Source organism: Patagioenas fasciata, chromosome 6 (genome assembly GCF_037038585.1).
Source record: "Patagioenas fasciata isolate bPatFas1 chromosome 6, bPatFas1.hap1, whole genome shotgun sequence".
In the NCBI taxonomy this organism is placed as follows: domain Eukaryota; kingdom Metazoa; phylum Chordata; class Aves; order Columbiformes; family Columbidae; genus Patagioenas; species Patagioenas fasciata.
In genome coordinates this window covers 28,567,799-28,593,963 of record NC_092525.1, presented here as the reverse complement: position 1 = coordinate 28,593,963, position 26,165 = coordinate 28,567,799, and the positions used below count along the sequence as shown (strand labels likewise).

Genomic DNA, 26,165 nt, shown 5'->3' with positions numbered 1-26,165 from the left:
GTTGTAACTGGCGCTGTGCCTCACCCCTGCTGTTTGCCTTTGCCACTCAGCAGCTGCTACCCCGAAGCAGCATGTTAAGCTCCACCAAAAAGATCTTGATGTTCAGGGGAAGTGGCAAATTGAAAACAGAAGCCTCTTGAGCTAAATGCTAATGAGAATGGTGTTTTGAAAGCAATAAAACTTGTCACAATTTAGCCAGAAAGCACGCGCATAACGGCTGACACCCAGAGCGCAACCACCACCTGCGCGCTCACTTCCCAGCCCAGACACCCCAGCCCCGAGCCCCGCCAGTCTCGCGAAACTTGAGGCCCAAGCGGCTGCCTCAACTCTCGCGAGATTTGTCCTTTTGCTTCCGGGTGCGCTCAGCGGTCGCGCGGGCTCGGTGGGCTGCCATGGCGGCAGCGGGCTGCGAGGAGACACGGGCAGCCGGTCCGGGGCTGGGGGTCGTCCCGCCTCATCCCGGCGTCCCGCCTCACCCCGGGGTGGCGCGGCGGCGGGGCCGGACGCTGCTGGTGCGGCACCTGCCCGCTGAGCTGACGGCGGCAGAGAAGGAGGATCTGTTGAAGCACTTCGGGGCGGTGTCCGTGCGCGTCCTGTCGGACCACGGGCGGCTGGTGAGGGCCGGGGCCTGAGGATGCTCCGGGCGGTGGGACGGGAGGAGAAATCTGCCGCCGGCCCGGGCCGTTTGCCGCCCCCCAGGAGCGTGAGGTGGCCGCAGGGTCAGAGTTCTTCCTTCTCCCGGCCGGGCCGGAGCGCGCTGCGGCGCGGTGGCCCCGCGGGCAGAATGCACTGCCGGGCCGAGGGGAGCGGTCGGAAGCTGTCTGACACGGGGGCCCGTCTCCCGCTGGCTGCCCGTCCCGTGCCCTTGGCTGCAGCTTTGGCCTTCCCTGTCGTTAGGAGTAAGGCTATGGAAAAGCAGTGTGGGAGGGTCTGTTGGTAGGTGTTGGGATGCAGTTTCACAGGTCTGTCTCTTGAAATCTTTATTTTTCTTTCTCAAAATTACAAAAACGTGGGAATGTCTGTCAGCCAATAGATGCTGTTTGGAAAGAGCCTTGGATTACTGCGGATAAACGATGTCCACATCCCTTGTCAGGCCCATGCTTTCTTTTATAGGATATTAAAAATACAGGCTTCATTACAATGATTTTTCTGTTAGCTGCTCTTATAAAAGTGTTAATGTTTTGGGTTTTTAATACCAAATCATGTGGTGGCAAAATGAAGTAATAAAGTTTGTTAAATTGAAGTGTAAGATGAACTATGTATTGTGTGAGGATTTGATCAGACTTGGAAAGTAAGAGAGAATGTTAGTTAGAAACCATCTGAACTTTTATAGCACTACAATAGTTATGACTTGTGTAGTGGGAAAAGTATTACTTTTAGGAGTTGCTTTGATGAAAATCTTCTGCTGAGAGGTGCTGAAATAAATTTCCTTTTTTTGAAAAGAGGATTAAACTATTTTATTGATATGTTCTTTCTTGCAGTTTAGGATGGGTTTTGTTCACTAGAAAAGAAATACTGTTTTCCTGTATTTCTCAAACTGGTGAGTTCCTGTCTTGACAATTTTTGTTTTGTTTGTTTTCTAGAAACATACTGCTTTTGCTACCTTTCCCAGTGAAAATGCAGCTGTGAAGGTTTGTATTGGGTTTTGAATGTTTTAGCAAAGCACTTTCCTGAATTGCCAGCTGTTCTCTAAACATTTTACACGTCATCTAGTACCCAGTGTTGGGGCAAAAAATGCAGAGCAATGTAATATTAGAGTTCTGTTTCAGTAGGTGCTTGAAGGATTTGATAAAATGAACACTTCTCTAGAATCATAAGAAAAGGTGGGTTGGAAGTGGCTTGTGAAAGTCATCTTCTCCAACCTGTCACTTGTAATTTGCATGGCAAATTTACATGAATTGAGACTGATCAGAGCCCTGCCTAATGTGTGTGCATGTTTATATATAAACTATAAACCAAATGTAATTTACTTGTCTCCTGCTTAATTGCATATTTGCCATAAAATTCAGACATACTGATGTACTGAATTCAAGACTGCCTTGAATGCCCAGCTTTTGTAAGAAAAAGAAAACTACTATGTTAATGTGGGACATGAATGCTGAAAAGATGATACTAATAATACTTTTAAAATGTGAATCTAGTAAAAAGCTTGTGTCCTGAATTTTTCTATTATGCTCTGTTGTTGTTTGTGTTTTTGTTTTTGTTTTTTTTGTGGCTTTTTTTTTTTTTTTTAGGCCGTGCTGTAAAGTACTGCTCAAAAAGTTACAAAGATTACACAAATTGAACAATGTTGAATTTAGGTTGCTTTCTGTCAGTTGTTAGCAACCTATGAGGATCTGGACTTGCAAAATGCTAGAGCTCCTAGTGTCACTGTTCAGAATCTTGATTTCAAAATTCCCAGCTGTTACTAGTGGACTTTGTTAAGGCTACATTCCTTCTACTGTGTTCCGATGACCTAAGTCTCTGCAATGGTTCTAGCTGTGCAGCCTCTTCTTTTTCCTTTCTGCTAACCAGAAAGAGGCTGCTGAAAGCAGGGCTGTGAAGGCAGGTACAGAACCACCTCTGTCTATAGTGGCCCAGACTTCACAGAAAGAAGCTGGGACTGCTTTGTCTGGCTAGTTTACAAACCAAAGAAAAATCAGTTACAGTTTGAAGTAATTCTCATGTTTTTCCTCTTCATTTTCTTTATTTTCTCCATTATAATTATTTGAAGGCTTTGTCAAGACTGCATCAGCTGAAACTTTTAGGTCACACCTTAGTTGTTGAATTTGCGAAGGAGCAAGATAGTGTGCAGGTACTTAGCCAACCTTCTGTCTCAGAGAATTGTAAAAGGTATGTGCATTATAATTTAGTTTCTGTGTTTGGGGTCAAGGAAAGGAAATTCTGTATTCATGATACTTTGCTCTTGAGTCAAAGAATAAATTATAACCATTTAGAAGTGTTAACAAGGAGGTTCAGTTTTACAGATAAGTGGCTACATTCCTCTCATTAGTATTGTTTCATTCAGTATCATCGTGAAATAATTCCCATCTTTATTCCTGTGTAGTTATTAATATCTTTAATCAGCAGATGGTCCTGTTTGTTCTCATTTACAGAGCAAGACTCCAGTGTGTGTAAGCTGATCTCTGTTGCACAGGTTCCCTGTGTTTAAAAAAAGACTATTCTACTTTTTTTGGTGTGTCTCAGGATTATTCTTGTCTTTTGCTGTTAAGACCAGGAAAGCATTGCATGCACTGTTTTCTTTCTAATCTAATCAAGAGTCAGGCAGGATTGACACCTAGCATAACTGTAAGACTGTACTACTATAGCCACTGGCTTCTAAGCTGGAGCTGATTTGCATCTATCTAGCTTGAAGCATGAGGAGAACAAACATAAAACCATCCAAGTCTCTCTTCAAATAATTAAAGGATATGTAATATTTAAAAATAAAAATAAATTAATGCATCTGAGTGCTAGTGTGACCAGGAACTGCGATAGTTTGGATTTCAGTTGTCTGTCAAATACTTAATTAAAAAATTAAGTTGCATAGTTAGGCTTCAAGTTTGCCTGAGTAATATGTAACTAAGTGATAGAAACTATGTGGTAGTCTTTAATTAAAATCAACTACCAAGGTTTTAAGTTATTTATTCCATTCTCTGAATATTAACAAAACCATTATTTAATGCCTTTGATTTTTTACAGTCTCTGAACAGAGAGTAACATAAAGTAATTTTAGTTCTTTTCCTGTGATTAGATTTAAGTCAGGAGTGTTTGAATATAGGGATACTTACTTAAATCTGAATAAATATTTATTTTAGTCTGGCTACTATAATTATCCACATGCATTAATTCTTAAGAATTAATAATGGCTGTAGTAATGTCTTTGATTAAAGACTTATATATTTATTTTATTTTAAATAGATGAGGTTAAACATATTGCATGTTAGACACTTAAATTTTGCCCTGTTTTAATTAATGCTAGATTAATTTTCAGTTCAGAAGAACCAGTGAAAGAAGAAGATAAGAAAGAACCAAGCTGTGTTAAAATAGAGAATGGAATTGCACCCAACCATGGGTTAGTGTGTTTTTTTGTCTTAATGATTTTATTCTGTTAGAGTTCATTTTGAAAGAAGTGTTATGCAGTGTACTGTTTCATACCATGCTGCTGTTCCACGTGCATATTTATAGTAATTGTCATAAAAATGACATTTCAGTTCTTCAGGTTTAGAACCCTCATAGTGTCTGGTGTGTTGAGCTGTGAAGTTGTGGGCTGCAGAATAGCCTTCTAGCACTATACATTGCTTTCTCAGGAGGAGCGTGAGGACTGGGTAGGTTGTCCCGGTGTTAACAACAGAATACTGTTAACTTCTGTCTTTCCAGACGTTTCTTGTTCTTTTTTCCCCCATTTGCATTTTTGCATACATGAAGAATAAATTTATTTTGGGGCTAGTAAATCCAGCACTTTGAGCATTTAATTTATGATGGTTGTACAGCATGCTATGCTGTCGTTTTGCTTTTGGACATGTTGATTGTTTCTGTATGCTGTAGGCTTTCTGCATGTGTTGGTACTTTCATTGTGCCCAAACCCAGTAAGTGTGTCATGCATTAGGGGACTGTTCCCTGGTGTTAGAGACATGATGTAAGTGACCCAAAACTGTTGAAGGGGAAACAATATTTCAGTGATACTTCAGATGTAATGAATAGTTAAACCTCTAGTAATCATCAATTGTTATCAGTCATTGTGGCAGTGGTGCTAAGATGTCCTGGTTTTCATCTTTTTTTTTTCCTCAGCCTCACCTTTCCCATCAATTCTTGCCTTAAATACTTGTATCCACCACCTTCAAGTACAATTCTAGCAAATATAGCAAATGCCTTGGCAAGTGTGCCCAAATTTTACGTCCAGGTAAGTGGAAAATGGCAAAAAAAAGTATAAAAAGTATAAAAAGAAGAACATCTCCTTTTTCCTCTTTTAGTTACCTACAGAAATAATTTTTGTCATAGTAAATACTAAGTTAGCTTTGCTGTGATACTATTAAAATGTTAGGTTTTTATTATGTTGAGAAAATAAGATTTCATTAGTACTGGAGACTTAACTGGGTATGATCTTCCTAATTAGATGTGAAGTGGGTACTTGAAATTTCGTTCTGAGAAGATGCTTTACTTTTTTTGGTTAGCCTTTTTAGGGTGTTTGGGATATTTGCTATTAGTGTTGGATCTCCAGTGCAGACTTTCACATTGTTTAATAACCAATGTAGTTATGTCTTCATTAAAAGTATGCAAAAAGCTATCGGCTATGATACCTAGCAAGGAACTATTTTCATTTATATATTTAGCTATTTATTTATTTGGAGGAAATCTTACTTATCTTGCATAATTTCAGGTACTTCATCTTATGAATAAAATGAATCTTCCTCCACCTTTTGGACCAATTACTGCTCGCCCTCCCATGGTAACTTTTTAAAATATATGTTTTAAGTACTGTAAAATGGATTCACAATTTAAAATGTTAGCAACATGGTGGGAGATCTAAGTTCAAACTTCTAAAAGTTGGAGAAATCTCTAGAGGAGAGCAAATACTGCTGCATTTCATTGCGTAAGATGCACATGTTAATTTTATAAAGAAATCTTTTTCACTGTACTTACAACAAAGAAATATGGCCATATGACAGCAGCACTGGAATATGTCAAGCTGTTGGGTATTAAAAAAAGAAGAGGGAGGTTATAACATTATATTACTGATGCAGGAAATAAAGAATACCATTAGCCCATTGCCTTACAAAGATGTACTAAGTTCTTTTATTTGTGTGTTCATTTGGAGTTCTGATTAGATTCAGATTGATAGAGATCATACAACACTTTTGTACTTAACTTGCTCTGTTTCCAGGATGTTTTTTCAATGAGGCAGGGCTGAGGGAAACTGACAGAGGCTTATGGGGAGCTCTTTCTGCAGGGAAATAGAAATACCAGCTCTGTGGTCTGAGTTTTCTATTGCTGTGATAGAGTAGTTTGACTGCCAGTGGTAGACAGAGCAAGTAAGGACTTACATTAATAGTGTTGTCTACAGTATTTGGATATAGTGAAGTTGTGCTCCACGGCACTTGGTGTTTGCCCTAACAAAACACTTGCTGCTAATAAGAGCAAGCTGACTGGTAAAGAAAACTATGAAATAAGTCGGTCAAATAAGTGAATTCACACTGATTTTCTGGGAATAATTTTATTTGTTGCCTGGTATTGGGACAGGTTAAGCACTGTGAATTTAATGGTCATGCGAAAAAGAGTAGTAAGGTGAGAAGCCTCAGGATTCTTGGAGCAGTTTCTAAAGGGCACAGAGCATTTCTAAAACCAGAAGGCATCAGTGCCTAATGGAACTGATGGTGCATAGAAGTAACTGTTAAGTGTAGTTAAGACTGTTGAAAGTGAGGCTGGAGGTGATTTTGTACATAGGGAATTCCTAATATGTGTTTTTTGCAGTCTCGGTGGAAAAAACGATTCATTTAATGAAATCCTCTCTCCTTACAGACATAGAACTGTAACTTGGATAGGTTCAGTGTAGAAACTGAGATGGCCTGGGAGCTTAGGCCACCTACCATATGTTTTGACCATGTTCTTCTCGGGAGAGTCCTTAAAGCTGAATGCAAAGTAAAAACCCAGGGCCATGGTTGCTTTTTTGTTTTAAACTCCTCAAGTTAGAATGAGAATATTCAGTGTTACACTTTCTTGTGGCAAGTTTTCATTAGTGATATAGTTTAGCAAAGTAGCATCTAGATCCCTAAAAACATACTTTAAAAAACCCTGCTTCTTGTCATCTTCTGATTTAGTGATTTGGCTATTTTTGTTATGGAGAGGAAAAAATGTTTAATTACCTTTTTTAAACTTTTTCCCCTTAATTAGTATGAGGAGTATCTACCAGTGCCTGTACCACTTCCCCCAGTCCCACCTCTGCCTCCTGAAGAGCCTCCTTTGCCTGACGAGGAAGAAGAGCCACTATCTAGTGGAGATGAATCAGAATATGAAAGTGATGATGAGGAGGAAAAGGAGAGGTATGCATTTTACAGCCATTTGTGAGAATTTTGGCTTTTTTAAAGTGGTGTTTTTACTTTTCTAGCTTCTAGTTCAGCAAATGGTAGAGTCTGTTAATATTTGCAGTACATAGATAATCTTTCCAGATGCTTGGGGAAGCTCCAGTGACTGAAAAGCAGGAGGGCAGTGCTGTTCTTAATCCTAGAAAGAGAAGGAAAATGGCCAAATGGTACGCGAATCATCATTTGTTCCCATGTCCAAAAACCTAACAAAACAAAAACTCAGAATGAAGATAGAATGCAGATATAAGGAGTTAATAATTAGCTTGCTTTTGGGAGTTCTCATTTTTCTGCAACCTGAATCATACGTGCATTCTGACTACCAGACCGTTCTTTGTATATCTGTGTGTGTTGCTAGGAGTAGTGATAATGAGAGATTTCATGTGCTGAGGATTCCCTTGCAGTTTTTGGACTGAGTTACATTCTAGCTGTTGTTTTTTGTTGTGAGTGATTTGGTTTTATTTTTTTAAGCTTTATATTCATACTAAATGAAGAAGCGAATTTCTTTCTTTGCTATTTAAGCTGAAAAGTAAATCAGAAAGTCCATATGCTATATTCAGAAAAATACATGCCTGTGGAAATAGTATTATGAAAAAAGAATCATAGACACCCTGAGTTGGAAGGGACCCACAAGGATCATTGAGTCCAACTCCTGTCACTGCGTATGACAACTCCACAGTTCACCTCATGTGTCTGAGGGAGTTGTCCAGTCTCTTCTTGAACACTGTCAGGCTTGGAGCTGTGACACCTCCCTGGGGACCCTGTTCCAGTCCTCCATCACCCTGTGGGTGAAGAACCTTTTCCTGATGTTCAACCTCAGCCTCCCTGGGGCATCTTCCTGCCATTCCCTTGGGTTCTGTCATGGGTCTCTCTGCCCTCAAGAGTGTTGACAGCTCTCCCCAATTTTGTGTCATCAGCAAACTTACTAAGCAATCCCTTAAGTCCTGAGTCCAAGTTGTTTATAAAGTCACTGAAGAATGCTGGCCCCAAGTTGGATCCCTGCAGAACCCTGCTAGTGACTGGTCACCAGCCCAACATTACCCCATTTACTAGAACCCTTTGAGCCTGGCCTGTCAGCCAGTTGCTGACCCACTGCATTGTGTACTTACCCAGCTGTGTGCTGGACATCTTGTCCAGGAGGATACTGTGAGAACCAGTATCAAAGGCTTTACTGAATCCAAAACATTACATCGACAGGCTTCCCTTGGTCAACTAGGTGGGTAACCTTGTCGTAGAATAAAATTAAGTTTGTCAAGCAAGACTTTCCCCTCATGAACCTGTGTTGGCTGGGACCAATGACTGCATTTTCATTCAGATGTTTTTCAGTAACTCCCAGAACAATCTTTTCCATGATTTTACCAGGAACAGAAGTGAGGCTGACAGGCCTGTAGTTGCCAGGGTCATCCATGTTGCCGTTGTTGTAGGGTGGGACGGTGTTTGCCAGCTTCCAGTCATCCAGGACCTCTTCAGATACTAAGAAGCATTGAAAAATCACAGAGAGAGGTCTCGCTATGATGTCAGGCAGCTCTTTAAGCACCCTTGGATGAATCCGATGAGGCCCCATTGACTTGTAGCGATCTAGCTGGAGTGGTAAATCCCGTACAAATTCTGGGTTGATTGGGAGTTTATCATTCTCACAGCCATGATTTTCCAGCCCAGGGTTATGGGAGCCCCCAAGTCCATTATCGGTGTTGAAGACTGAGACGAAGAAAGCATTAAACGTCTCAGCTTTGTCTGTGTGCCTGTTAATAAGGTGACCATGCTCATCAAGCAATGGGCCAATGTTATTTCTAGTTTACCTTTTGCAATTAGTACGTTTTAAAAAGCCTTTTTTATTGTCCTTCACAGTACTGGCCAGCTTCAATTCTGATTGAGCTTTGACAGCATGTATTTCTTCCCTACAGTGGCGAGCAGCATCTCTGTAGTCCTTCCATGTTGCCTGACCTTGCTTCCACTGATCATGTAATTTCTTTGTTCGCTGTATTTCAGGCTGGCTTTTTACCTCGTCTGCTACATTTTCAGCATTTTGGAATTGCCTGGTCCTGTGCTCTTAGTAGGTGGTACTTAAAAAACCAACACTGGGGGATCCCAACACCTTCAAAAGCTTCTTCCCAGAAAGGTTCAGCTTAGGGCTTCTTAGCATTCCTCCAGCTTCAGTGTCCTAATTAGGTGCATGCTTGGGAAAGGAAGGGCATCATGGAACTCATTATAATTTTGATTGTCACTTAAGTGTTTTGTGTATATTGGTTTGCTATGTGTTACAGTTTGTTAATGTAGTGTGGGTCTTAAGGCAGCTTTATTTATAACCATATTTGGAAAAGCTGTATTTCAAGGGCTTTAAAGAAGAGGGAAAGGTTTTCAAAATTGGTGTTTTCAAATAAACTGTAAACCACTTTGGTTCTTTTTTAAATGTTGTTTTAAACAGAATGACCAAGTTGATGGAATTAGCAACGTTTCAGCCTAAAAGACCAATAAACACAAAGAAGCGTGGTGTTAGAAAAAGGCAAAGAATTAAAGACTTATTGAATGTTCCAGTGTGTACTCCTCACAGGTTTGTATTATTTCTGTGGGTTTTGAACTTTTTCAGAAGATTATTCCTTTTACTACACGGTGTTCTCTGTATCATGTTGCTTCAGTGTTGCTGTTTTAAAACAAGCATTCTTCACTGCTATGTAAATTTGGTAGTGGAGTTGATCTTCCCTTATCCTCATGCTTGGTTGTATTGCTTTAAAGGTCAAAATTTGTAATTTGTACTCTAGTCTGCTCAACAACCTTGATCTGTAAAGTGTAGCTGGTTCAAGCTCTGTGTTTCTTTCGCTGTCACACTGATAAAAATCCCTTTTTCATAAAAAAAGAAAAACAATTTTCATATCACAACCCTGACAGAAGCCATCTGGGTTTATTGTATGAGATACTTCTTAAAATAAAAATCTAAAATAAAAATCGGATGATTTGGTTTAAAATAAGTTTTTGTCTTTTGAAACTGCAGTACCATAGCACAGCAGGCACCAGTGTAGTATTGCTTCGTAGTGATGATCTATAGTGAATGCATTTTTGCTCATAGCTGCATTCTTTCTCCATGTGATTTGCTATATTTTTTGAACACTGTATATTTTCTACACTATTGGAGAGCAGCAGCAAGGCCAGTTATTTTTCATATTCAAGTTAGTGTGGTATGTCTTTTTTTTTTTTTTTTTTTTTTTTTTGTGTCTCTGACTGCCAGCCTTCTGTATTTGCAGTGTTTTAATCAACCTGAACTGTATTGGGTGAAATTTATGAAATAGGGAACTTACATATTTGTGGTAAACAACAGCATAAAAGTGTCTGGAAAAAATCTTGTACACTATGCATTCATTAGTGTCTGAATCTTAATTAACATTGTTGTTTTAAACAGTAATTTGCACCCTGCACTGTCACCTTCAGATGTCTTTGATCAGCCACAGCATGTAGGTCATAAGAAAATCGAGTTCCATATTACTACTGACATCCCAGCTGTTCTTCAGATAAACTCAGAAAAAGAAGAAAAAAATGGTAAGTGTTCATACTTCAAATGTATTTGATATTGAATTCATGTGGCTTCAGTGTGTAGGAGGCTGCTGAAATTTAGGTCTGGGAATAATTTTCTTCTTTTGTATTGGAAGTTTTATAAATAGTATACATCAGGGTTTAAGAACACCAACTTGTGTCTTGTCTGCATTTGCTGTTTTTCCTATGTTAAAGCACAGACCTCTGTGCTTTGGTATAGTAAAGGATCCAGACAATCTTAAAGGTCTCTTTCTCTCTGACATGATCTGTGGGTTTATGGTGAATTGCATTCTCGGTATTATATGTGCAATTGAATGTATCAGGCTAATTTCAGATTTTCCTTTTCCAGCTTTTAAAAAGCATCGTTCAAGTGATTGCCAGCTTCTTCTCTGGGATGCACTGATTATCCGCTCTAAAAATGCGGGGTCATAATTGCAATGAGGTGTGATGGTTTCTTAGAGGTTTATGGTCAGTCTGTGTTTCTTGGTACTTTACAGGTCTATACAGCTTCTTTGAATGAAAGGGAGATAAACCATTGAAATGGATACAGGCTTGAACAGCAAGGCTAGCTTTACCTTAACTGGCATGTGCAATGGCTTTTCTTTGTACCACAGTTGATTTTATAGGACTATATAGAGCAGTTGTGTTTGTCAGACCAGGGATTAAGATGCCCTTCTTTAAGGATATGTCCAAATTGCTTCACAAAGTAAAACTGTAACTATATTAAAACGTTACTGAAAGGAGTATAATTTTTTGCTTGCTGTCGATCCTCTTGTGAATAACATATAAACCACTTATATAATGTGTTGATATTTCAGACCTTTATGCAACCACAGAAGAAATCAATAATACAGGCTTTGGAAGGATTTTCCCAGCTCCTAGCTCAAATGATAAAATGGAAACTGAAGAGGAGGAAGATGAAATACCATCAGAATTTATTTCTAGAAGGGATCTAGAAAAAAACAGGCTTTCTAAAGAAGGTATGACTGTGAGAATACATTATCTAATAATAGTTCTTTGATTTGTTGCAAGAAATAGTTAAAATCAGTATTTCATTTATTAATTGATCATATATTAAATTTAGTTATTTTATACTGAGCAAAAATAAGAAGTAAGTAAATAAGCTAAAACAGTCTGTTTTTCTTTCTTCTTCAAGAAATGGAAAAATTTTCTGTTTTCAAAAACTATGAGCCAGGTGATCCAAATTGCAGGATATATGTGAAGAATTTAGCTAAACAAGTTCAAGAAAAGGTAGGTAAACAAGCAAATGAAATATTTATCAAAAGGGCTTTTTATCAGCTTTCATCTTATACCTACCGTTTAATTTCAGGATCTCAAGTTCATTTTTGGAAGATACGTTAACTTCCAGTCAGAAGAGGAACGAAATATGTAAGTTAATTTGGTCCCTGGTTAAAATTAAGCCTTTTAGGTTAAATTCTATAATACTGTTGAAAATTGTGATTTAAATCTAGTCATCTGTACTTTCTTCTTTATGCTCCTTTATGCTCCATCTGAAAACCTTAGTTTATCACAAATACAGAAATAGAATTATTTTTTGAACAGTGTCTGAAAACCCTATTTTGCCCTTATATTTTTTTGTTACCAAATATACGGTTTATTGGCTGAGCAACACAGAATGAACAGTGTAGATGATTGTTTGTTTCTGATTATTTTGCATATGTCATATTTACCATAGTTGCACACCAATTTGCTGTCCTGCAGTCTAATGTCACTTTTTGTTAAATGGTTTCCCCAGGCAAAATGGTCTACAATGACATAATTCCTGCTTGTAGGCTCTGCTCCTGTTTCTGCGATTTCTCCAACTGGAAGCATTACAATTACATTTGTACTGTGAAATATGAAAGTGCGGTTAAACATGAGTCATTCCTGTTCTCAATTTTGCCTCTAGGTTTGATATACGTTTGATGAAAGAAGGTCGTATGAAGGGACAGGCTTTCATTGGACTTCCTAATGAAAAAGCAGCTGCTAAAGCTTTAAAAGAAGCAAATGGATATGTCTTATTTGAAAAACCCATGGTGGTTGTATCTTTTTCTTCAAACATTTACATTATATTATTTGTAATCTGTCTGTCAGTCTGTAGTTTTGCTGTCATAGATTTCCAATTGGTAGAACATTATGGGAAGAGGAAATACCTTAAAACCAGGCAGCGTAGCACAATGTGCTATTGTCAAGTTTAAGATAACTGAAAAGTATATAGAAGCAACTCTTCTGATATAGGAAAGTAAATGTGCTTGATTTAAGACAATAAAATTGTCTCTTCTGGTGTTAGCTCTTTGATCCTGCACACACAGTATAAAAGACAATTTAGCTTGTGTGACCATTGTATTTAAATTAAGTAGGCTTTTGACTTAGTTAACCCTGTGTTTGCAGAATTAATAATATAAAGAGGTGGTTCCTCTCTGTGGTCTCTGTTTAGACTGCTTCTCCAGCTGGAACTGTCAGTTACTTTTTGGGCCTGTGTAATACACTTTTTGATTGCATTACCCTATTTTGTGTCTGTGAGTCCTTTTTTATTTTTCACTTAAATGTTTTATAGTTTATTTCTTCGTACTGTTGTTCATTCTGACCTCTGTTCCTTTTAGCTTTTTTTCCTCCCAACTACCTACTGAGACATCAAAGTTACGGAATCAACATGCTGGGGTGGAAGATTGTAAATATCAAGCATTTATCCTGTAGTTGCTCTGCTTGCACCCAACCCATTCCCACTTAGTCCTCCTTATTTATTAGTATTGTAAACTCTTGGACAGGGTCTCTTAAAATTGTTTTGTGCTGCAGATCAGTGAAGGCTTAATCTTTGACTAATATTGAATACTGTAGTGGAACTGATTCACAGATAAAGGCCACTTTTTAAACTCTTGCTTAAATAATGCTTGTCTTTTGCTTCTAATTGACGTCCTTTTATCATTGACACTTTTAGTCCTTAACAGAATCTTAGCAATTTGCTCGTTCAGCTAGACCAAAACAGGATGCCAATGAAGGGAAAAGAAAAAAGTAGAACACTGCACAAGGTATGGATTCTCTGCCTGAAAATACAAATAAACAAATTGTTCATTTGTTTTGTTGGGGTTTTTTCATTTGGTTATATTTATTATATTTTTAGTGGCACCTTTAGGAATAGTGATGGTGGGGGGGAAATGTTCCATACAATTTTTTTTTCTTAAATGTGCAGTTACATCAGAATACCAGAATGCAAGGTATATAGTTGGTTTAAGCTTAAGATGTTGCATCTTCCTCTCTTTAGAAACCTGGAGACTGCCATTTCCCTAATCCTGATATCCTAGGGTAGTTGTCAGTTTCTCTAATCCTTAATCTGGGGAATTTAATGAGAATAATTCTGTGGAATCGAACCACTTACCTTTTAGTAATCTGGAGCTTCGGCTTTGAAAAGACTTGTTCCTTTCTCCTTCCCTTCTGTCCCTACCGTTTAAAGTGAACCTGAAGAACTGTTTCCAGGAATTAACCCACTTCTGCTAGCTCTGTAAATGGACCCTTGGTTTTGCTAACTTTAGAAAAATGAGATCTTAGTGCTGTTGCAGTGTGCCTTAAACTTGTGTGATTTAGGAAAAGATGTTGTGTCAGAAAGTGCTATTTAATAATTAATCATTTGATCAAGGCTTCCTTTGCTGTGGAATGCATAGGTCCTTTTTTTTTGCCATTTTTGTCTAAACTTGATGGGAAAGTAACTGTTAGCAGAAAGTAACCACTATTTAACTGTTCCTGTTGTATAGCTTTACTTCATTGCTGCTTACTCTAAGTATTTGCTTTATATGAGAGTAACTCAAGCCAAATCAGCTCTAATTTAACTGGGAGGGGTTTCGTGGACTAAAAACATTTGAGTAGTGAACTGTCTCGAATTATTGTGTGAAATAACTGGTGCAAGAATTAGAAGCACTTATTTCTTATTCTGCACCCTCTGATAGATCAGCTCAAATTTAAAGGGCATTAAACTTAATTACGGATTACAGTTGGGCATCACCCTGGTGACCACATGAACTTAAAAGTTTAGGCTGAACACTTCTGAAACGTTCTACTTAATCCATTATGTGTTTTTAATCTGAATGTTTTGATCATTGTTACTTTGGAAAAAAACCCTGAAGTTTGTAATAAAGAATGTGAACAGCTGGTTTTTATTTTCAGAAATTTGTATGGTTATTGTGAGGGTAGTACTTCTCTTTATAACAACTAATTCAATTGTAGGATTCTTGTTCTGTCAGTTGTCTAAGGATTTTTTTCTTCAGATTATATTTGAGATGGTTTCCCTCATTTCTGAGATGCTGTTTGGTTTTACAAGTTCCTATTTTGAGTTACTGATTTGTGGTTTGCAAAAGTCTTTATTTTATCAAATTAAAGATCAGGTTTTTTACAGGCATTCTTCTGTATCAGTTATTGGAAAAGACAAATGAACCTTGGCTAAAGTATTCCATAAGGAACAAAGATTTATGAGAATGTTTCAGTCTTGTTTCTTACTCCTTCCATGTTAGAAATAACCTTGCATTTATATTATTTTATCTAGTACCTCATAAGAAGAAATTAGTAAGGTTTCCTTAAATGCAAAATAGAAACTTGAAATATTTTAGCTATTTGAAAGCCTTATAAATGAACTCTGGACACTTCTAGGAGTTTCGTGTCCTTCCAACTAGTTTTGTACATTAAATCTAATTCTGACTTTACTAAACATGCTAAATAATATTTGAATTACATAAAGAAAACAATGAGGTGTTTAGTTGGTTATTAATCATGTTGATGGTCAACTCGGAAGCTTTTTTTGAGTGAGCAAACACATACTTATGCAAGACTTGTGAACTTGAAAGTCTTCATGACTTACCTTGGTGTCACTGGTTTCATGTGTCATGGGGTAGAACTTCTTCCTTACCTTGATCATTTATATGTAACGATCACAGTATGTGCCATAGACTAATAGAGATCTCTAGGGATACATGAGGTTTAATTAAAAATACTTACTTCCCAAGTAATGATAAAACTGAACCCTCTGTCTGCATGACTATGTTTTCCTGCTCCTGATGGAATATTGTGATGGATGTTGATTTATGATGCAAAATTCCATGATAGAAATCTGAGTCTGTAAGGAAGAACAGTGACAAAAGGATCTCGTTGAAAAATAAATATGCATATAGACAAGTTAATGCAAACTTTTGAGGGACTTCAAATTGATCTGTATCTTGTGTCTCAAGTTTTTTTTGTTCTTTGGTTGGGGTTTTTTAACAACTAAATTCACAAAAGTTAAACTTCTGGTTATTTTTAAACAGGAAGAAGCTGCGTTAAGTTAATGATTGTTGTTATTTTTAGTATTTTCTCTACAAAGGTTTCATCCTTTTTAGTTGCAATAATATATATGGTTTATAAAAATACTATGTAAATCCTTACAGGCTGAAATGGCTTTTTCTTGATGGACTAGCAAAAATTTCAGTTAGTATTTGGGGTGTCTGTTTTTTCTGTAGCTAAAATACAGCTCTTTGGGAGAAAGGTTATGTAGAAGAAACTGATGTTGAGAGGTCTCCAGCTTCTTCATAGGGAAGAAGTGACTTGAAAGCCTGCATTGAGTGGAAACACGATTGGGTTTTGGACCTGGTGGAAAAAGTGAGTCTGTAAAATGGCAGACTTGAAGGAGAATTAATGAGACAGAAAAATCTGGTGTTGTCCTAGTAGTTCAAGTTATCAAAAATGTATTTACTTTTGGATATGGAGTTTAGTGTTGGTGGACTCATCAGCCCTCATTAAATCTCTTAAGGGGTCAAAACTGTGTCTTGTCAAAGAAGCATATTTGCTTTTGGTAGGTAGCATAAAGTTGTGTATGCAATACTGAGAATCAAGTAAAATTAAACCACATTCTGCTGTTCTTCTTTAGAAACATTCCTGCGTAAATACTGCAGTAATACTGTCATGCAGAGTGTATCCTTTCTTGTTGTATCCTTTTTTTGCGCGATGTTTCTCATAGCACTCAACCACATCTAAGTTTTCATATAGAGTAGGTGTGGGGAGGAGTTTACATATTTTAGAACTTGAACTAACCCAGTAATTTTAAAAGCAAAGGGCACTTTTTGGGGGGATGGGGGGAAAGAAAGTCAATGAGTTATCTGTCTTGTGTGAATAAACACAATGAAGTTTCCTTGTTTTGAAATGTGGCCTCCACCTTGTTCGTCAAAGGTCATATAACTTGCTAATTTGTGATCCAATTCTCTGGCTTGTATGAGCTAGAAGTGTTCCACTGATATGCATGGAGCTGTGCTGAGCTTACACGGAGGATGTCTTTTTCTTTAAATAAATACAATAATAATACATTGGTTAAAATATGTTGCAGAGCAATTCTTAATAATATGAAAGGGTTGACTGGTAATTTAGATCTCTTGATGATTACTGTTGTCCTGATATATGAGAAACAATCTGTAGTTGACTTAGATTTTACATTCCTTACTCTTTCCTTTTTTATTAGAGAAGAAAATCTAACAATATCTTGCAATGAAGTATTTGGAATTGAACTAATAATCAACTATTAATCAATCCTACATTTTTGCTGGTTCTTTTTTTTTTTTAGACTGCTCTTGTTCTCTGTACTGCAATAGTGTTAGCTTATTGTAACATAAAATTAATAATATCAAGTCAGATTTTTTTCAGACATTCTGCACTTTTCTAAATACTAAGGATTTTTCGATTTAGTTGTCAAAAAGAAAGCATAACAGTACTATTTTCTAGTTGTTCTTACTTTTAACATGCCTTTGTGATGTTCCAGGTCCCTTTTGTGTTCCATCTCTTTCAAGTGTTATCAAGCTGGGGAAGAAGCAGTGTAATCATCGGGACTCTTGAACTGTGCGTAGTAGCAGTTCTAAAGTATTTAAGGCAGAGTATGAATTTTCTCATCTTAAAAATTCCAGTTATCTTTAAACTGTCACAAGACTTACATGATTAATTGAATGTATGTTACTTTGCTTGTAAAATCTCTAATAAATTATTTCCATGGTCTTCATTTTGCCTTTTTTCTTTGTTTTGACTTTTGTCCTGGGGTTTGGGAGGGGGAAAGTGGAGGAAGACACTTTATTTTTTGAAAAGATGGACAGTCCAATTATAACTGTGCAGTATGTTCTAGATGATTCAGAGTGTATACTCATGTGCACCTACTTGAGTGTGATGTTTAGCTGTTAGTGTTTCAGGGTAAAAAGATAAGAAAATCTAAGGATAATCTCATTTTAGTGTAAATATTTTTCTTGTTTTGGAAACTAAGCAGGAGGACTAGTGCACTGGCATGAATTTGTACTGTGAAATTAGGCACTTTTTTCCTCAGTGATAACTTCCATTGTTCAGCCACATCTTGAAAAATATCACTAGTGAGACTAAAGTCATTAAAACAAGAGTAGCAGTTAAAACTGTCAAACCAGTGTAGGTGTGGTCGTTGCCCTTTTGAACTGTGTGTAGTAAAAATCAGTGCTGTGGAGGTCACATAGTAAGATTTGTTACATACTAGGAAGATTAGCATAACTTCCTAAAACCACATGGGAAACGTTGCAGTGATGTTCACTTTGCAAGAAGAGTCCATTTGATTTAAGGAGAAAATTGTTCCATAAAATATTAATTCATGGTTGATGGTGTGGTAACAGGCTGGTTTAAAGACCTTTGTCATAATGCCAGCTGCAAACAACCTAAATCACTAGTATTGATTGCTGACCAAAATAAGTATATCTTTGCTGTTTTTTTCAATATGAACTGGTTTAGCAGATTACTTTTAAATGCTTTTACTGGAATTCTTCTAGCTTATTTGCTGCGTTCCCATCTGGACTGTGTATTTGTTCATTAGTTTATCTTGTCTGCATTGGTAGTAGGCCAAGAAAAATACACTGAGGATGTTTTATGAGAACTTCTGAGGAGTTTATGACGCTTAGAAGAGAAAAAAGTGGCTTAAAAAAAAATGAATGTTCTGTGGCTGTTCATTATGATTAAAGCTGAGCTGTGTTCTTGGTGGGGTTATATTATTAAAGAATAAATAAAGCATACTCCCCACCATCATGTACTAAGAATCTGTCAAGGAAGCTGCTTCTGCAGTCTAGTTGAGAGAACTTGCTTAAAATGGGAAGGCGAAGCTTTTGTTCCCTTGAATCAACTGGTTTTGTGTTTTGTTTTGGGTTGGTGGTGTGGGTTTTCTTGTTCGGTGGTTGATTAGTTTGTTTTGAGTTTGCTTGTTTTGTGTGTGGTGGTTGTTGTTGTTCTTCTTGTGGGTTTTTTGGTTTTGTTTTCCCCTCGGAACCTTTGGTCTGATATTTCGGGTCAAATGACCTCTATTTTTTAAGAAGTCACTAGAGCTGGCTTTTGAGATTGCCTATAAGCAGTGAGTGCAGGCTTATTTCACAAATTTTCTTCATTAGTTAATGACATATAGACACAGCAACCTTTCTCATTTAATTAAATTTTGAACATACTCAGATCACTATATTTTCAAGGTGAAGCTGGCTCAGATAATCTAAATAATGAATTTTACTGTAGGGCTGTCATATAAATTGACTCCTTGATATAGCAAAGATCTTGTGATAGCAGAAACTAAATTAACTTTATTTTCTACCTATAAATGTGAGTTGTGTGCCTTGTCAGAATTCTCTGTGAAAGCCAAATTCAGGTCATTCTAATATACTTTTAATTCTAAAGAGATGGATTTTAAAAAGCATGCACATTTCTCCAGTATCCCTGCTGTGAATTTGATACATAAGGCTCATCTCTAGTTCCAGTCTTTTGAGTGGTTTTTGTTTTTGGTTTTGGTTTTTGTTTTTTTCCCCACAAAAACTGTGAATTTTGGGGACTTCACTATATGGTCGTGAAATTTTGGGGTTGAGAGGGTGAAAATAGAATAATGTAATCTGTGGAGTTAACATGCATTACTAGTGGGCCCTTTCTGGCTAGTTTATCCTTATGACACTAGTGACTTGAAAAATTCAATGAGACATTTCACATGTGACATAGTTTGCATCTTTATCTCTTCATGTATTTGGAAGCTGACACCTAAAAGGACCTGATCTCAAACTGGGAATCACTTTTCCTTTATTATTTTCTAGGACATTTCCAACTGCTTCCAGTTTATCCATTAAATGTATCTTCCTACTGGATACAAGGCTGCAGGGAACACATTTGTGGTTGTCAATACACAGGTTTTGTTCAATAGCTTGAGAATTGCCTCTGTTGCTGCTGTAGGACAAACACTTGAGTGCTAGAGCTCCTGCCTGAATCTTTTACTCCAGCCTAGCAAGCAGCTTCTGGTGTGAGATCGTTTTATATTTTACATAGAGAAACATATACCGTAGCTGTGTTTTTGACTGTTTCCAGAGAAAAGAAACATTCTGATGACAAACTTCATTTGTTACTTTGTCTAGCAAAGCCACTCCAGCAACATTAAAGTAGAAAACTTTAGTTAATTCATGGTAGCCTTCAAAGATTCAGAACCCTTCCTTGTGCTACTGTATTTTTACTCTGTATAGGGATGGAGCCACTTTACAAAGCTTTGTGACTCAGTTTATTGCATATAAAGAGGTATATAATAGAGGAAATGCGCAGTATGTCCTAACACCCACAATGAGTTACAAGTACGGAACCAAGCTATTAAAACATTACATAGAAGGCTCCCAAGCAGATTTGCGAAGTAGTGAAGTAGCGTGACAGCAAGGTGGTGCTATACTCAAAAGACAAATATCCTTTAACAACAGAAAAAAAGAGATAAATGTATATGCAGAGATCTTTCTCGAATCTCGAGCCTCAGTGTATTCCAGAATGTAATTTTATCTTGATCCGACATGATCTTGTGTGCTGTGAAGCTGTTAGACGAGCCCGTTCCCCTTCAGCTAACGCAGGCGGAAGGGGCGGGGCTGCCGGCGCCGCGGCGGCGCTGGGCGGGCGGCGGCGGCTGCTGGAGCCGCTGGAGCTGACGCGGGGGCCCCGAAACGTGCGTGTTGCGTTCCCTGCTCTCTCTCGGGGTGTTCGTGGTCTGTGCTCAAGAGGCGCGGCAGGACGTGGGGCGGTAGAGCGATTCCCGGCGAGGGTTGTGCGAGGGGTAGTGTTGCGTCTCTAAAGGAGGCGCCGAAGCGGAGTTGCTTCGTGTGCATGAAACATGCAGCTGCTGAGCGGAGTTCTGTGGGCGGTGACTACAACTACTTTCCTATATCGGCCTTTTACCACCTGCAGATTCAACAGGCCTTCCTCAAACTTCTCGGGAATTTAAATATTGTTGCCAGTATTCTGTAGATAGCAGCTGAGTGTCATACCACAGACTAACTCAGCAGAAGACGAGCTGACCTGAGCTCTCAGGTTGCCCAAGACAGCAATAGTGTTCTCCAGAAACAGTTCTCTCCCATGGTCTTTGACTTGCAATCAGTTGTGCTTTCTTTTCTTCCATACAGGAATATGGGCCTATTCCTTTTTTCCAAGTTTCAAAAGCATTTTGAAGCTAGAGCCTTCAGAGTGCATTGAGCATTTCAACATCTCTGTTCTTTTAGCATGGCTTCTACTGAAGCCAAAGCAGCAATAAACCGGTTTCAAATACATTAAAAACTATGCTGAGTTGTCTCTTCAAGCCCTAGGCCTTGGAGCTGGTTAGGTCAAAATGTATTATTCTTACTGCTTTGTGTACTTACTGCTGTAAGTAAAAATTGCCAATCTGATAAATGACTTCCCTCAAGAGGGAAGACTGAACTTTTTTAGCTTGTTTTCTGTTAATTTGTGTTCTTCCTATCAGGGCAAATAAGCATTCTTCCATGAAAATGGAAGTGCACAGAACAGCTGCTTACAGCTGAAATTTATCTGTATATTCTGCCAAAGAGCTACAAATAAATAAGTTCATTAAAATAGTCTTGTTCACAAGCATAAAACCAATCTAAAATTATCAAATGATTCGTTCTAAATAACTCTGGCAGCGTGTGAAGTGTGGTGACAGATGATATTAACAGGCTGTGGAAGGCAGGTTCCATACTTTATAAACTGGCATATTTTTGTACTTGAATTAGCTCCAAAGAGTGCAGCTTGACTGAGACATAGGGATCGTACATTTCCTAAAATAAAAATGAGAGAGGGAGGGTAGTTTTGTAGAAATCAGTAAGATATTATATAAACTTTTGTTTGTTTATTTTTTTGTATCAGTGTGATAGCAGATTGGAATGTTCAGAAGTGCACTCCTAAATGTCTATTGAATCCGGAAAGGTTGCAGGTTTATTTCATGTAACAAACCCGAAGACACATGTATTCATGTTTAAACCTTCACTGAGGTGTTTGCTGTCCCCTGTGACAGCACTTGGGAATCTTCGTATTCCCTCCTTGTCCTGTGTTGTTTCTGTGTTACAACAGGTTTTTTTTGGTGTTTTTTTTTTTTTTTTTTTTTGCAACATGTAGAGACTTAGAGGAAAGAAAGACGATTCTGTATTTTGTTATTTAGGGGAAGCAATCATTCAGCCTTTTGTTTGCAAAAGATGTCCTTCTAGGACTTTGTATCTCAGGCTCTCTAAATCAACTTCTAAACATAAGGAATGCAGAGTGACATCCTAAATGGTGTAGTGTAAACTTTAATCAGTGTTTAACTTTTGGTTAGTTATATCTCTCTTTAGATGAGAAAAAGGAGAGGCAATTTCAATAGGCCTGTCATCTGTGTTGGTATATAAGTAAATACAAATACGCTATGAATTGCGAAGTATAGTTCCTAGCCTGGCTTGTCAGAAGGTAAGGCAGCTGTTTTTGTTCCTTTGGAAAGCTCCTTCAGTGCCTTTGCAGAATTCTGTACCTGGGCACTGAGGAGAACTCTTGGTTATGGAGCTTCACGGCACCTCTAACCTTTGCATACCATTGGGCTGTGTCCTTGGGAAGAAGAATACCTCCACCCAAATTGCACAGCTGTACAGAGATTAACCATTTAGTGTTTCTGGTTTTGGGTCAGTATGGTCACTTTTTTACCTGAGAGATCTTCCAAAATTAGGGCTGTTGTTTGAATGGTAGATGTCATGCATATTACAAATGACAGACTCACATATGTTACACCTCCAAAGTATCTGGGGTTTCATGGCAACTCATGATGAGAAACATGCTTCTTCTCCAAGGCCTTGTCTAAATATGCACAAGTCATAGTAACACAGATTGGAAGATGACTCTCAAGGATAAATAGGAATGTAAAGTATTATACATTAAAATGAGACATAAAATGTCCATTTCAATCTATATAATTACTCCTTTGCCTTTTTGGGTTATTTTGGATTTATACTAATAAAAATTTGCGCACTAGAGAGACTCTGTATTAGACAACGTCTGAATTTTAACTTCAGAAAAACCCAGTTACTGTTAGTATGGGAGGTTGGTATGGCTTAAGTAGAATCCAATTCTCAAACAAAATGACAATCAAGTAAAGTTAAATAAATGATGCCAGAGATGGGCATTTACTTTTTAATGTGTATTTTGTAATGTGTACTTTACCCTCTTGCAGGTACACAAATAGGCAGTAAGAAGAATGCAACCGATCACAGAGCACAGGATGGGTATCTCTTTTCTTCTGCTAATTGTAGGGTTTTGCTGGGCACAGTACAACCCTAACGCTCTCTCTGGAAGGACGTCTATTGTACATCTCTTTGAATGGCGCTGGGCTGATATTGCTCTTGAGTGTGAGCGCTATTTAGCTTCTAATGGATTTGGAGGAGTTCAGGTATGTCTATTCCTATCAGTAGGTAGTAAAATTGCTACATAGATGATAATTTGTTTTCCAGAGAAAATGTTCAATTTACTAAAGGATAGGTACTGAGAAAGAAAAATAGAAATTGGTAATGGAAGTAGTAAATGATGACAAATATATTCTTCAACCATCATCGTGTAAGCCTGAATTTATTTCATTGCTCCGAAGTGCATGTTTCATGCTCTGTGCTATTGCATTTAGATGAATTAGAATTGTGTATCACTGACTAAATCTTTATTTTACTGCTGTGAGGAATAACCTACATTTATCTGCTTGATTTTATTTAAATCAAAGGAAGCTCTTAAGAGCTAGATAAACATAAAATGAAACTATGAATGGAAAAAAAAAGGACTCCCAAAGAGAATACCAAAGTGCTGAAGGTTTTAAATAAATAAATAAATATTAAAGTCTGCTAATTGCATTCACCCAGACTGGCAGGTTTCTCTCTATAAAGCCTAGTGTCAGAGTAAGCCATTAGGAGACCCTTCTTTGCAGGAACCTGGGGTGAGCAGGCAGAAATGAACGGAACCCAGGTTCTGGTGCAGATGTGTGGATGTGAGTCTGTTCTGTTTGAACAACAGACACATGTTCCTGTGGAACCAGTAGTGTCAGATGGTGGGCTGGTATGGCTGGAGAGCAGTTAGCTATTAAACTATTTCAGTTTGTTTGTCAGATTGCTCAGGAAAAATTGGTGAGAGAAGTCTACCTGTCTGTTGTAGCTCAGGAGTTTGCAAATTGACCTGAGAACTTGCCCATAATTTTCAAATAATACATCTTTTCTTTGCAGCCTTCTTTCCAGGCACACAGGCCTGAACGATTTCTCAGACTATGGTATGTGCCTGGATATTTTTTTAATCCATGCTGTGACAGGGTCATGGAAAGGAAGATTTTTCAGATGCAGACTTGCTGAGCTGGTCACAAAGGCCTGGCAGCTACGTAGGCTGCAGTCTTGGCATCTTTGTGAGAAGTGGTGGAATCAGGTCGTTATGTCCAGAGACTTAGAGGTAGCAGCAAAAGCTTGTTGCCTGAAAAACATCCTTAAAAGAGTCTATAAAAGGAAGAGGTATAGCTTATCTGGAAACAGTGGTAAGTCGGATCGATTTTAAAGGCAGGACGTTACGTCAGTTGTTCTGCTGTCAGTTCCTTCCTGATTCTGGGCTACCTCTATGGACCTAGTTCTTCAGATTTCAGATCTACTTTTGATCGTTGAGGCTGCATTCACAAAGATAATTAGGATGCTATGTCCATGAACATAATTTTCATAGTATGTTTCTACCTGCTGAAGTTCCAGGCTCAAGTCTTTTATTTCCAGACCACTACAGTGTAGGCAGAGGATACAGAGGATCTACATGGGTTAGGTATTATGAGCATCTTCCATTAAATGGACCAGATTTTCTATTTTTATATTCTTTCTCTTACAACACTGGATGAACAAATAGACCATTACCAGTATCTTGTTATCAAGAGACTCCATCTTATTCACAGATTTCGCCTCCGAATGAAAATGTTATCATTACTGACCCCTGGCAACCATGGTGGGAAAGGTACCAGCCCATCAGCTACAAGCTGTGCACACGATCTGGAAATGAAACTGAATTTAGAGATATGGTGACCAGGTGCAACGATGTTGGAGTAAGTGCTCTGAAAACCGTTTGGTCTGAGCAATGCAAGGATATAGACAACCACTAATTTAGAAGGGAAGACGTGGTAGCACTGGCATGAAGATGAAGATTTTTTCTGCCTGTCAAGATAGAATACATGTTATATCACCATTGCTATATGTTAATAAAGGAGAAATATCTAAAATAAAATGTTGGGGGAAGCAAGTGAACAGAAATAAGTGAATAAGACAAGAGGTAAGAGAGAGAGAATGTTAATTAGTGGTGGCATGGGAAGTAGCTTTCTCAAATTGAAATGTTAATGCTGTTCTCTAGGTACATGTCTATGTGGATGCAGTAATCAACCATATGTGTGGAGCTAATGCTGGTGCTGGTAACCATGCTACTTGTAGAAGCTATTTCAATGCAAAGACTGAAGATTTTCCAGCTGTGCCATATTCTGCCTTGGACTTTAATGATGCTAAATGTAAATCTAGAAGTGGAAACATTGAGAATTATCAGGATGTGTCTCAGGTAAACCTTGAAATATAAATATATTCTTCATGTACATCCATTCCTGGGCTGTGGTTTCTTTGCTGCCCTTACTACCAGATATTTTTTTAAAAAACAAAGCAAAACAAAAACCCTAATGAAAAACTATACAAATTGATAATAGAAGTTAGTGTTGCTATCAGGAACAGAGCTTCCTAACGGTATAGCTCTGCTTGAACCAGTGGCTCCATTTCAAATTTAGACAAATGTGCTTGGGTACTTTATAAACACAGTTTTAAAGCTCATAAAATCTGTTTAGGGATTATCTTGTGGTTTGGTTTTTTTTTTTGTTGTTGTTGGTAGCGGTGGGATTTTTGTTTGTTTCGTTTTGTTTGGGGTGTTGTTTGTTTGGATTTTAAATAAGAGTTATTTGCCTTTTATTGTAACTTGGAAGTTTTCTCTGGTCTCAATTTCAGAAGAGAGAGACTAGGATTTCATAAAGAAAGAAAGCAAGGCTAAAAATCTTGAAAATCAACCTTCTGTTTAGAGATTTCTCTTCCTAGTAGTCTGTCTGTTCCTCTGTATCAGATTATGAGGTCAGGAATTTGAAAGTACCACAGAATGAAAAATTATTTAATAAAGAGAAACACCTGTCTCTCTTGAATAATGTATTATGCCTTTCAAATGCATTTGATACTTCCTGAATCTAAGTTGAGGGGAGAGGGGTTTTGGAGAAATGGCCATGAAAACGCATTGTAAGTGTTACTAAATCAGCCA

The 26,165-nt window shown here is 37.9% G+C and overlaps 2 protein-coding genes across 5 annotated transcripts in view; both read left to right on the top strand.

Moving 5' to 3' along the window:
• The first annotated feature begins 360 nt into the window (after window positions 1-360).
• Window positions 361-17,586, top strand: RNPC3 (RNA binding region (RNP1, RRM) containing 3). Of its 3 annotated transcripts, none has more exons than XM_071810352.1 (15): window positions 361-614; window positions 1,584-1,631; window positions 2,714-2,832; window positions 3,974-4,054; window positions 4,771-4,882; window positions 5,360-5,428; window positions 6,871-7,019; window positions 9,484-9,609; window positions 10,453-10,589; window positions 11,402-11,563; window positions 11,740-11,834; window positions 11,914-11,972; window positions 12,493-12,625; window positions 13,540-13,612; window positions 17,353-17,586. In XM_071810352.1, the coding sequence occupies exons 1-14, from the start codon at window positions 393-395 to the stop codon at window positions 13,597-13,599; spliced, it is 1,572 nt and encodes a 523-aa protein (XP_071666453.1). In that variant the 5' UTR covers window positions 361-392; the 3' UTR covers window positions 13,600-13,612; window positions 17,353-17,586. The 3 variants fall into 3 exon arrangements, with proteins under 3 accessions (XP_071666453.1, XP_065698227.1, XP_065698226.1); XM_065842155.2 differs by having other exon boundaries at window positions 3,962-4,054; XM_065842154.2 differs by having other exon boundaries at window positions 3,962-4,054; window positions 16,471-17,586.
• The window catches only part of LOC136103749 (pancreatic alpha-amylase-like), a 13,578-nt gene continuing 4,723 nt past the window's right edge, over window positions 17,311-26,165 (top strand). Inside the window, exons 1-4 of one of the 2 annotated variants that reach the window (XM_065842157.2) lie at window positions 17,311-17,429; window positions 23,056-23,271; window positions 24,784-24,930; window positions 25,233-25,430. In XM_065842157.2, coding sequence (XP_065698229.2) covers window positions 23,080-23,271; window positions 24,784-24,930; window positions 25,233-25,430 — 537 coding nt within the window. In that variant the 5' untranslated portion in view covers window positions 17,311-17,429; window positions 23,056-23,079. Of the gene's footprint in view, window positions 17,430-20,452; window positions 20,539-23,055; window positions 23,272-24,783; window positions 24,931-25,232; window positions 25,431-26,165 lie in introns of those variants that run through there. The other variant, XM_065842158.2, reaches the window with a different exon arrangement.

Coding starts and splice junctions, on each gene's coding strand:
- RNPC3 (XM_065842155.2), top strand. CDS start 393: ATGGCGGCAGCGGGCTGCGAGGAGACACGGGCAGCCGGTCCGGGGCTG. Junction 11,835..11,913: donor CTAAACAAGTTCAAGAAAAG/GTAGGTAAACAA, acceptor GTTTAATTTCAG/GATCTCAAGTTCATTTTTGG. Junction 11,973..12,492: donor TCAGAAGAGGAACGAAATAT/GTAAGTTAATTT, acceptor TTTTGCCTCTAG/GTTTGATATACGTTTGATGA.